The sequence below is a fragment of the Microtus ochrogaster genome, linkage group LG5, assembly GCF_000317375.1.
Source record: "Microtus ochrogaster isolate Prairie Vole_2 linkage group LG5, MicOch1.0, whole genome shotgun sequence".
NCBI classification, from domain to species: domain Eukaryota; kingdom Metazoa; phylum Chordata; class Mammalia; order Rodentia; family Cricetidae; genus Microtus; species Microtus ochrogaster.
Genome location: NC_022031.1, coordinates 59,494,800 through 59,507,319, shown reverse-complemented (window position 1 = coordinate 59,507,319; position 12,520 = coordinate 59,494,800). Strand labels below are relative to the sequence as shown.

The window sequence follows — 12,520 nt, the reverse complement described above, 5'->3', positions numbered from 1 at the left end:
TTTTTTTTTTTTTTTTTGGTTTTTCGAGACAGGGTTTCTCTGTGGTTTTGGAGCCTGTCCTGGAACTAGCTCTGTAGACCAGCTTTTAAAGTTATAAAAAAGACGTTGGTCTTAGCAATGACTTCCTGGTTTGACTTCAAAAGCTCAAGCCCCAAAAAAGCCAAAACCAGAGCCATGGGAGTGCGTTAAACCTCCGCACAGTGGAAACCATCAAGAAAATGGAAAGACAGCCTGCAGAATTGCAAAGTATATGTACAAGGAAGATTTCAAACCTGAAATATAGGAAGACTCGTGTACCTCAAAGGCAATATTCTGATGTAAAATGGTTGGGGCGTTTTTCTAAAGAATGTGTACGAAGGACAGCCAGGTGTGTGAAAAGTGACCAGCTTCATTAGTGAAGGGGAATAAAAACCAAAACCTCGGTGCGATGTCACATTACACCCGATAAATAGGGAGCAAGGAGGGAAGAATGCCCTTGGGCATCAGTGGTGGGCATGTAAGTCAGTGCAGCTGTGATGGAAAACAGTGGGTCTGTTTCACAGAACTACTAATAGCACTGTTATAGGACCCAGCAAGCATGCTTTGGGTCTGTAATCCAGGAAAAGTGACATCAGCCTCTGCCCCCCAACTCCTACCCCGCTCCATTGCAGCCGTAGTCACCTTATTCCAACTATGGCAATCCTATGTGTATCTACCAGAATATAAAGAATATGATAACTATGCCCAGGAGAACACCTCCGGGCCTTTGAAAAGGAGCCATTTCCATCTGCAACAATATCAGTGGTCCTGAAGGAGACATAGTCAGGCATAGAAAAATAAATTCCGTGTGAAATCTGATGAAGTCAGGCTTAGAGTGGCAGTGAGTGACACAGCGCTCTTTATGGGCTAAGGATGGAGAGAATGGGGAGATGTTGACCCAATGGCACCAACTCTGGAGTTGCAAGGGGAACAACCCGATGCATGTAGCATGTAGCATGTAGCATGGATAGTGAAGGATGTGTTCATGAATTTGAGTGTGCACATGACAATCTTCACCAAATATACGAATAAAAACTGTCATCTTATACACACTGAATCTACTTAGCCTAATTCAACTGAGGATTTCAAGAAGAAAGTGAGATTCTAATCACATTGGATAATCAGAAAGACTATAAAAAGAATTATAGAAGGCTTTCTTTTTCAGGCCACCAACCACCTCCCAGATCATGACATGGAGATTTATTATTGGTTTTGGATGCTCTGCTTGGCCTTGCTTAGACTCGTTCATGGCTGGCTCTTTCAACTGAAATTAACCTGTTTCTCTTTATCTACCGTTTGCCTCAGGGCCTTTTACATTTCTTCCCATCTGCACATCTTGCTTTCGCTGCTTCTCATGTCTGCTGGCTGGCAGCTGCCTGGCTTCTGGCCTTGGGCATCTCTTTCATTCTCTTGTTCTCTTTCTTCCCTTTCAAGCCGAGATTTCTCCTCCTATCTATTCTCTCTCCCTCCCAGCCCCGCCATTCAGATCTTTATTAGACAATTAGACAAGCTGAAACAAATGCAACCAATCTTTACATAATTAAACAAATACAGCATAAACAAACATACCATACTTTACAAAGTTAAAGTCATATCCCACAGCATATATAAATGGAACACATAGAGCCGGGCCGTGGTGGTGCACGCCTTTAATCCCAGCACTCGGGAGGCAGAGGCAGGCGGATCTCTGTGAGTTCGAGACCAGCCTGGTCTACAAGAGCTAGTTCCAGGACAGGCTCCAAAGCCACAGAGAAACCCTGTCTCGAAAAACCAAAAAAAAAAAATAAATAAATAAATAAATAAATAAATAAATAAATGGAGCACATATTTTTCCAGTTAAAATAATATTCCACAACAAAGAGATGATTAGTTACTCAAAAAATGTACATTGTACACAGTATAACCTTTGATCAGTGTGAGCACACCTCAGATATTGTTCGGCATGCAGTTTTACCTGTGGCGTGTAGTCTAGTACTAGTGAACAGCCTAGCATGAGTCCAAGGTCAGGCAAGGTCACGGAGTCCCAATAACAGCTGGTGTGAATCATGCCATGAAAGTAGTCAGTGGGCTGGTTACGGAAAAAGGGAAACAAATTCTGTGAGGTTTTTGACAAAAATGTAGACTCCTGCACCCAAGATACCAGAATTCCCCATAGAAGTGTTTCAGAGTTGGGTTTGGGGGTTATTATAATGAGGTGTCTGGGGAGCAGAAACATGGAGTTCATTTGTGTTTCAGATGTGCTCTGTGACCATAGACTGAGGGTAACTTTATGCCTTATTTGCATAGTTTTGCACATGAGACAATGTTGTGTAGTATGCTATTTTCTACTTGTCATTGTTCATAAAGCTCCAGAATTTGAAGCCTTTGGGGTTTCAGGTGAGTGGAGTAGGCACACTCACCTGTGGCGATAAGAGATCTTTTAGTAGCTGGGCAGTGGTGGCACATGCCTTTAATCCCAGCACTTGGGAAGCAGAAGCAGGCAATCTCTGTGAGTTTGAGGCCAGCCTGGTCTACAGAGCTGATGCCAAAACAGGCTCCAAAGCTACACAGAGAAACCCTGCCTTGAAAAAAAAAACAAAAAACTTATAGTTACTTTTTTTCAGATCCAATAAAAGGATCAATTACATGCTTTAGAAAACTAATCCACAAAAGGGGACAGAATGCCTAACAGCTACATGGGAAATGAAGTGTGCTTATTAAACTCAGGTATGAATGATGCTTCATTGTCATAATATTATATAATCTGAATGGTAGTTTCCCCAGATGTGTGATAGATTTGTGAAGTAAATGACCGCCAAGATGGAAGAGAGAAAGCCACCAAATTTTCAAGCTGCTAACCTTTTCTCGTAGGTAGGTGATAATGTCTGTGATTCATAACCAAGAATGGTAAGGACACATCTTATTTAGATACCAGCAAGCAGAGAAACATCTAAGAGAATGAGCTGGAGTGGGGTCAGGTGGAGAGAGACCGCTAGGTTCATTACAAGGCCTACTGTAATAGCTGACTGTTTACCAACCGGAGACTTTTCTTCATGCAAGGGAAAGTTAGTGAAGATGAGTTTGGCTCCAGTTTGTCCTCAAAAGGACGATTCTTCTTCTGAGCAGAGTCCAAAGAATATAACCCATGGTTTATGCCACTGAGCTGTGACCCCAGCTTCAAGAGAAGGGCTTCCCAGATGGCAGTTATGAAGAGCATGAAGAAGAGGACGTGAAAGCATCTGGATGTGGGAAAGAATGTTAGGTGGGTGGAGCAAGCTCAAAGGGGCTGCTGGGACAGGCCAGCGCAATCGGCGTGTGCACACCCGGCCCACTGCAATTAGAAGTGCCTGAGACTCCAAGTCTGTCTGTAGCTGAGGGGGGGAGATGAATATAGCTGAGATTTACTAAAAGGTGAGTGTAGAGCATTGGTTCATGAAGTCATGCAGCACTGTAATGACAGACCTCTGTGTTCAAAAGTCCATCTCCCTACAAGCAGTACCATGAAGCACCATGCATCCATAGGCGCTGGCTTCCTAGAAACAAGCTCAGATATACAGAGCACTTGATGGCTGAATTCAGGACCAAAGAGATCATATTTCAAAGGAAACCTTAACACCTCTAATCCCATGCAGAAGCATGCAGATTCCTGTGAGTTTGAGAGTTCAAGACCAGCCCAATCTACAGAGCAAGTTTAAAGAAAGCCTTGAAAAATGTGTAGACTTACTCATTCTGTGTCCATGTTTCTGCCTAAATTAAAAAGAAAAAATTCTGTGCACCTCAGATCACTGTGGAGAAAATGCGAATTGTCTCTTTTACCGTCTTACCCTATACCTCCCCCTACACACAGACACACTCCGCTATGCTCTGGATGCTGTGTCTCTGTCATGCCCGTATGTGGAACCCCTGACCCCCACAGTGAAGGCATTCAGAGGTGGGAATTTTGAAAGGAGCAGGGCACTAACGTTTCCCCTTCCTTACCCTGTGCAGTCATTGTGAGTCTTGGGGTGAAAAGCACTGCTGTATAGCTCTTCTGCAGACACCAAATCTTCCAGTTCCTTGATCCGGGACTTGAGTGCCCAGAAATGAAAAACTAGATTTCTATTGTTCATAAGCCACCCAGTCAGTGGTGTGCGCTGCACCCGCAAAACTGACTAGCACACACACACACACACACACACACACACACACACACACACACACACACTTGGGCGCTCTGGGTTACTAGGTTTGAATTTTGCATACTTGTTTTCTTAGTATGTAGTTAAAAGCATTTCCAGGCCCTTCCCACAGTGCCTGAGCATGCTTGTGTGAACCACTGTGCATGGGAGCCTATGTCAACCCCAATTTCTGAGGGCTTTGAGGGGGGAGAGAGGGAGGGAGGGAGGGAGGGAGGGAGGAAGGAAAGAAGGAAGGAAGGAAAGAAGGAAAGAAGGAAAGAAGGAAGGAAGGAAGCACCCCCTCCTGATTTTTGTTTTGTTTTTTTTTTGTTTTTCGAGATAGGGTTTCTCTGTGGTTTTGGAGCCTGTCCTGGAACTAGCTCTTGTAGACCAGGCTGGTCTCGAACTCACAAAGATCCACCTGCCTCTGCCTCCCTAGTGCTGGGATTAAAGGCGTGCGCCACCACCGCCCGGCTCCCCCTCCTGATTTTGATTTCATCCGGGTTCTTAGTCAATTGGATGGTACCACCCATGTTCAGGGCAGGCCTCCCCAGCTCCCTTCTCTAGTCTTCAGGCCACTTGTTTCTGGAAGTATCTACAGGTATTCCCGAGATGTGTGTTATTCTAGTTTTCTAGGCATCTCTCAGGCCATTCACTAAAGATGACATTGACAACCAAGATCAAAGACTGGAAACATATGGCATTTTAGCTCATGGTTTGGGGACAGGTGCTAGGACCCCTTGGCATTGCTTCGTGCTCTCTGGGTTGGAGCTGTCACCCAGCTCAACTGCAACCTACAAGGGAACAGAAGGCTTTAAAACAAAATCCGGGTAGACTACATGGCTCAGTAGGTAAAGGTGGTTACTGCGAAGCCCATGACTTGAATTTGACTTCCAGGACTCATATAGTAGAAGATAAAGAACTCCTCCAAATTGTCATCAACCCTTCTAATGCACACTGTGACACACACGTGTCCCCCTCCACATGCACCACTAAAAATAATTAGTTAATTAAAACCATGAAAGGGGCGGGGAAAAAGAGAGAGAGAAATCATTACAACAGTGGAAGAGTACCTTGGCAACATTTCCCACAGAGGCTGAGGGTGAAGGTGAGGACTGACATTTTATAGAAAGAGACAGCCTGTTCTGCAGGAGAAAATTTAAATTATATTGAATGATGCAATCGCTTTAACATTTTCTCCTAGGACTTTGTGCCCTCTTTTAGTATCAAAAGATCAGCTGTTCCCAGTGATGCCCTTAAAATCAGCTTCCAGAAGAAATAAAAGAAGTGTCTAAAATACCAGGGATGGGGGAAGAAAAGGCTTGCCCTTATAAGGCCTCCTAGAACCTCATTGGGAGAGTAATTTCATGTGTTAGAGAGGTAATTCTCTCCTTGTCTTCATGACAGGTTCACAGGGATGGAACAGCTTTATCTAGCGACTTGAACAAGCTAGAATCACACGGAAGAAGGTGGCATTGCAGGGGCCTTCAGGAGGGGAGGGGCTGCAGCGTCCTAGGCTGAACTCTTGTTCTTTCTCACAATCTCAAAATTCTTAGCAAAATCATCCAGTTCTCTCACGCCGGGGACCTACTACAGCAAGAACTTTGGAGTCTCCCTTTATTGGAAGTGCTCCTTGACTTACCACATCTAAACTGCCAGCTTGGGATGAAGAAAAGAGGAAAAGTGGTTGTTGGGCTGTGTTGAACAAGGACAAGTGATTGGCACCCTCCACACGGGCGACTGGCGGATGAAGTGTGCAGGTTGAAGGGAGGTGCTGATGGATCTCACAGAAGCAGAATTGTCAAAGCATTCTCTAGTCCAAATCTCTTGCCCTGCAATATTTTAAGAACCCTTATGTTTTCACATGATAAAAAAAAAAAAAAAAGCTCACTGGTGTGAAAAGAGAGGAAAACAAATCTAGCCAGACAGATCTCAATTGGCCTTATTGGTGGTTCCAGAATTGGGGAGCAGTCTGCAGTCAGTATCTCAGAATTCTCTACCCCAGGAGCTGATTGTATTTATAGTTAGAGGAAAGAAAGCGACTTTCAAAAAAATGGAAGCAAGGCAAAGTAGCCATATTGGGTTCAGCTGGAGTCTCTCCTGTTTGAATATGTTCTAACAGTTGGCATATGGTGATTGGCTGAGAGTCACGGACGCTCTCCCAGAGTAGGCTACAACCTGTTTACGTGTCAGATCTCAGTGCACACTATTCGGGGAAATGCTTGAGGCGATTGGAAATTATGTATGAGGTAGCAGCTTCATGCTGGGCTGGTATAGCCCCCACACGAATCTGAAAATCTGTTTTGTTGGGCTTTTCTTTTTTTGAGTTTTCTACTTGTGCAGTCATCCTGATTTAATCAGATTTCCCCCTTATTAAATCGTGAATCCATAGAACGTGGGTTGGTAGGGGGAAAAGGCATTTTTCTTGTATCTTGTGACTCTTTTTACCTAACAGTAGGTCATTTTTCTCGGTTAACTGTAAAGACAGAATACTGTTCACAAGGCGGTTCAATTCACTTCCAGAAAGCACTGTCTCCACACTGTGTGTGAAAATGTTGCTGTTCTTGTCGTTGACTTCCAGTGTCCTTCTTGCTAATAAGCCACCCACGGTGTGGACCGCCTGATCTTGTGCTATCCCTGATTCTCTTTGAAATCCAGGCAGTGCATTCCAGCTTGTCTGTGCTCCTGTACCCTGTGACTCCATCCAGTCCTTGTGGAACACAGAACAATGGACTTTCTGTTCCCAAACCTAGTTTCACTCTTTATCCCGTGGTTCTCTGAAGGCTCACTCCTGCCTGCTTCTACCCATTGTTCCCACCACCCTTCCTGCCCCCAGGGACAGCACAGTGTGCTGTTGACAAGAGCCAGCAGGATCTGTCACTGACTCTGTCTGTATCAAGCCCCAGCTGAGGCTAAAGCAGCCTCATTAGTAAGTTGAGGACATGTTTGTTTGGCTGAATTCTAAACGTCTTTGTGTTTTGTTAGCTTTATAGTGCATCCCACTCCAGTGGTCAGTTTCCCAATACTTTTGACCCTTCAACTACTGTTTGCCTTATCAAATGGCATCCCTATAAGAAACTCTATTGAAATTGAGTCTGTGCCCTGTATTCCAGTGTGGACACTGGGGTTATACGGAACTTAATCATTGCACTATCAGCAAGATTGGAGAGAGAGAGAAGACAGAGATAAAAAAGAAGGGAGGGGAGACTTTAGGCATGTCAACACAAATAATTATAGCAAGAAGGAGTCTCAGTTTATAAGATTTCTTCTTCCATTTTTATTCAGTATGTGTGCTCCCTGCATGTGTGTTTCTGCACTGCATGTCTGCCTCATGTTTACAGAGTGGATGCGAAATCCTGGAACTTGAATTAAAGACAATTGTGTTGTTAATCCTGAGATTCTCTAGAGAAAAAAACAGTTCCACCATCTTGGTCCAAAGTAAAGTAAGTTTTTATTAAAATTGTATATACTGGCCAAGATGGAATTTGTTCAGAACCACTTCTTGGAACTATCCCATCCAGCTGAGTGACCCCTACATCTGTTGTCCTGGCTTTGATGGATAAAACCCATAGGGCACCATACTTTCCCATAAGGCTTTATTCTTATTTTTAAGAACTACAACTCCCAGCATTCCAAGACGCTACCTGGTCCTTGGGCAGGCGGGGCTTACAGGTTAATTTAGGGCACAGCAATAAGCGCCTTGTGAGTACAGGGAACCAAATCCTGATCTTCTGCAAGGGGAGTTAGCAAGTGTTCTTAACGAATAATAAGCTGCCTTCCCAATATCAATTCCCTCCCTACATCTGTCTTTCTCTTTTAATAGACTTGAGAAGAGTTTCCAAAGAAAGTAAACTAAGCACTCTAAATGTAAGCAAGAATTTTATTTCTTTCTTAAACAAGTAAGGAAACTGAAAGTTATGAGATGTTCTGTGAGACATGTTTTTCATCTCGGTGAAACTAAAATCTTCCTTGAAGTCTTTAGAGAGAAACTGGAAGTTAATCCGCGATGAAGGCCTCATGGTGATGGATAAAGCCAAGGGTCTCTTCCTGCCAGAGGATGAAAACCTCCGGGAGAAGGGAGACTGGAGCCAGTTCACACTGTGGCAGCAAGGTGAGCCAGGCCTTCTGGATCAGCTTCTGCATGCGCTGAGCAAACCAAGGGTTTGGATATGCACTCACGGATTTTAAACTTGTGTATGTGTCCGTGTGTGTACATATATGTATTTGGATAAACATGGAAGTGTTTTCCATTGTCCCTGTCTATGTACCTCTACTGTGTATGTACACTTGTAAGCCCTCGACATCAAAACCCAAACTGCAGTTAAAACTTTATCTCGTCCTATTTGGACCATTTGCACTTGTATAAATTTGTAAACAGTAGTAAATTTGTTACATCCTTTATTATTATAAGCATTTATGGTTAATGAATGTGTGAGTTAAGATGCTTCATCTACATGTGTGCAATTTTTCACTTGCGTTATTAGTTTTAAAATAGACTGAATTTATGTCCTGGTTTCCATTTTGAATCAGAATAATTGTGTGTGTGTGTGTGTGTGTGTGTGTAGCAAGAAGCATGTGCTGTGCTTTTGTTGCTTGAGTCACTCAGTTTTTGTTATTTTGTTATACAGCCCTAGTCGACCTATATAGTCCCTAAGTAGTGTTATTGATACTGAACTGTACTGTCTGTGTGTGTGCACACATGTATGACGGAGGGTTTTGCAGAGATTTGAACTCAGAACTTCACATATGCTAGGCAAATCATGTACCACACTTCTATCCTCAGCTCTTATATTTCTTTTTGAATGGTCAGCTTTTTCATCATATGTTTTTTATTAAAAATTTTAAATTTAAATGTTTTTGATCATATTCTTCCCCTCCTCAATCCCTTCCGGATCTTTTCCTCCGCCTACCCACCGAACTTTAAGTTCTTTCTCAAAAAGCAAACAAAAACCCAATACAAAACCAAAACTAATAAAACAACACCCTTTTCCCCAAACCCACCAAAATGCAACCAAATAAAAGCCCACAAGAAAACCATAGAGTCCATTATATGTTGGTCAACACTTCTGGACATGAGGCCTGCCATGGAGTGCGTGGAGTGACACTCTATTGGAGGAAGCTGATTCCCCTTCACTTTGCTCGTGTTGATTGAGAGGGCCCTGTTCTCCTGGTGTCCTCCATTCCCCCTGGCTCTTACACTCCACCTTCTCTTCTGTGGGGTTTCCGGAGCTCTGAGGAGAGTTTGGATGAAGACATTCCATTTAGGGCTAAGTGTTCCAAGCATATTCTCTCTCTCTCTCTCTCTCTCTCTCTCTCTCTCTCTCTCATATCTGGCTGTGGATCTGTATTTTTTTTCCCCATCTGCTGTGAGAGGAAGCTTCTCTGATGATAGCTGAGCAAGATACCGATCTAGGGGTGTAGCAGAATATCATTAGGGACTAATGGCATTTTATCGCTAACTTTTAGATCAGTATTATTTGCTTTTTCCCCTAGGCCCCTGGGCTATCTAGTCTCAGGTTCTTGGTCACCCAAGCATTGTTGAGTATGGGCGTCATCCTGTGGAGTGGGCTTCATGTCAAACCAGTTATTGGCTGGCACAAACTAGTGACTTGAAAGTGAGCCTCAGAAGCCTGCGTGCATTTCCCTGGCTAAAATTAACTTATTGTCCTTCAACAGGCTTCAGAATCTTGAATCACCATGCTTCTTGTCTTATGTCCTCTTCAGTCTCTAAAAGCAGCAATAGCTGCTCGACCTTTTATCATCTGAATCACTGGCTCTTCTCTCCCACTTTTGCACATTAAGGGCCCTGTGACGTCAACCTCTGTCTTTCTCTTGGCCTTCACACTCTCACAGTGAACGTGGTTGTACAAGCACAGGTGGTCCAAATGGGACGAGATAAAGTTTTAACTGCAGTTTGGGTTTTGGTGTGTGTGTGTGTGTGTGCTTCAGTAGGGTCTCACCATGGTGATCAGGTTGGTCTTGAACTCCTAGGCTCAAGTGATCTACCTAGTCAACTTCCAGAGTAACTGAGACCACAGATACACCATGGCAACTGTGATTTGCTTCTCACAGTCATCCTATCATATTTTATTTTAGGAAGGAAGAATGAGAATGCCTGCAAAGGAGCCCCTAAGACCTGTACCTTATTAGAAAAGTTCTCCGAGACAACAGGATGCAGGAGAGGACAGGTACCAGGGTGTTTTCAGAGATGGGAAGGACACGGTATGTTGTCAGGAAAGAGGTGGACCTGACCTTCACAAAATCACAGTTATTTCCTGTGACACAGGAGATGTCTCTTTTTCCCTTCACTCTTTAATGAAACATAATTTCATATGTTGAGGTCAAAATTTGAAGGTCGAAAGTGTTGAGTGTTATGTCACTTTGCGGAAAATGAGAGTGCTTGGTTTTTTTTAGCTCCTTCACAGAGAAATAGGATGCTAGTATAAACCCCCAGGGTTACAAAGACTCTCTCCTGTTAACTGATGCTGATTCTGCTGCTTCTCCACACCTTGATAAATGGATGACTGGATGTCATACTTTCTGTGCAGATCAAATATTCCATCATGCACCCTGGAACTCATGTGTGGCCACACACAGGACCCACAAACTGCAGGCTCCGAATGCATCTAGGGTTGGTGATTCCCAAGGAAGGCTGCAAGATCCGGTGTGCCAATGAGACCAGGTACATTTCCTTTGTGTTTATCTGTTTCACCATCACCCAACAGCAGGTATTCCTTATAGAAAGTCTGTATTCACTGTCTCTATAGACAGAAACAAAGTGCTTTGCATGTGGTCTCTAGTCTGTGGCCTTTGTGTTTTTGGGGGTGTAGAGATGCCATACAGAGTCAGGGCAGGCCCCTGTCATTTACCCCACAGTACTCATCTGCCAGCCCAGCCTCCTGGTTTCTTCTGGTGGACAGCCCTGCGTTCAGAGTCAATCCACTTGCCTTGAGCTCCCCACATTCTGCCTTGTGCTTAAGGCTCCACAGCTTGACTTGTGTGCGTGTCTAGGAAGTCTGTCTCCTTGAAGAAACCACCCTGTGGTGTGTGTGCTCTGCTCTGGAGGTGGCAGCATGGTTCGCTGAGTGATTGCCACTTGCAGAAGCATTTCTGCCGCTATATGATCTTGACTAGTCACTTAATCTCCTGAAATCTCAGCTTCCTGGCTTGTAAAATTGGCAATAATGCCTACTCTGTCGCGTTGTGACATGGATTAAAGGGAATGATTCTCAGAAGCACTTAATCCTCCTGGCATCAGCAAGGCCACAGCAAACGTTAGGATTCCACGAAGTGCTTGCTTCTTTTCTAATCACGGCAGTTGATTCACCCTCTTGTGAACGAGCCACTCTTGAAGGAGCCTCACAAGCTCTGTCTCTTGTGAGGAATTTTCTAGATACTTCTTTGCTCTAGCAGCTTTTAGTATCTAGGCGAAGTATGCTAATTACTGAGATGCAATTTCCGCTCGTAAAAATAAGGCCTGCGGGCTGACATCTTAGGCCATGTGCACAGTGCGTGCCTCAGTGGTCCCTGGCCAGCTATCATTGCTGTCAGTGGCCGTTAACCTGATGATCCTGCTGAAATGAAAGCTCCTAAAGGCGGGAAACCAAGACATTACTGTGTTCTGCCATCCTAATTGTCTGATAGGGAACAGAATGGAGGGTAGGACAAGCGTTACAGAACGCGCCATGGCGGATCACATGGGGCTTTCTGTTCCCAGATATACGTGATCAGGAAGATTACGGAAAACCCACGCTACGTAGCCCGAAGGGAGCACAGGTCAAAGGTTACAAATGGGTCATTGGCCAGGACCTCACTTGCCCCTAAGATGGGGAATCTCATGTGTAGTGTTTTGTTTTGTGGTTTAGTTGGCATGCTTATTTGTTTTTAGACAGGAAGGTTATAGGTACTGAAAGCTGAGAGAACACATTCTAAAATGGCTGTAAAATCAAAGGCGCCAAATCTGAGCAACACTGTGTCTCAGCAGACAGAAACTAAGAGGAGGTCGTGGAGGAGTACCGCTTTCTTGCTTCTTTGCTCTTCGTGGCTTGCTCAGCTTGCTTTTATCTGCAGCCCACCGCCAACTGCTCAGAGCTAACACAGCGGTGGGCTGGCCCTTCCGCATGAACCATTAACCAAGAAAATGACCCACAGACCTGCCCACAGACCCAACTGATGGAAGCCATAGCTCAATCGAGATTCCGTCTTTCTTGGTGAGTGTGTCAAGTTGACATGCACTAACCAGTACAGGCCTGGGAGCTTTTCTATCCCCTCCCGCCTTTTCCACTTCTCTTGCAGTGTTCTCTGTTTCACCGTCACTTCTGCTGTTGATAACCTAGAATCGAGAGCAAGAAGGTAGACGTGACAGG

At 44.3% G+C, this 12,520-nt stretch overlaps 1 protein-coding gene across 4 annotated transcripts in view; it reads left to right on the top strand.

Moving 5' to 3' along the window:
- Asph (aspartate beta-hydroxylase) overlaps positions 1–12,520 on the top strand; it is a 170,717-nt gene that overhangs the window by 149,353 nt on the left and 8,844 nt on the right. For all 4 annotated transcript variants that reach the window (XM_026786672.1, XM_026786671.1, XM_026786673.1 and 1 more), the window contains 3 exons: positions 8,130–8,265; positions 10,251–10,342; positions 10,703–10,836. In XM_026786672.1, coding sequence (XP_026642473.1) covers positions 8,130–8,265; positions 10,251–10,342; positions 10,703–10,836 — 362 coding nt within the window. The remainder of the gene's footprint in view (positions 1–8,129; positions 8,266–10,250; positions 10,343–10,702; positions 10,837–12,520) is intronic.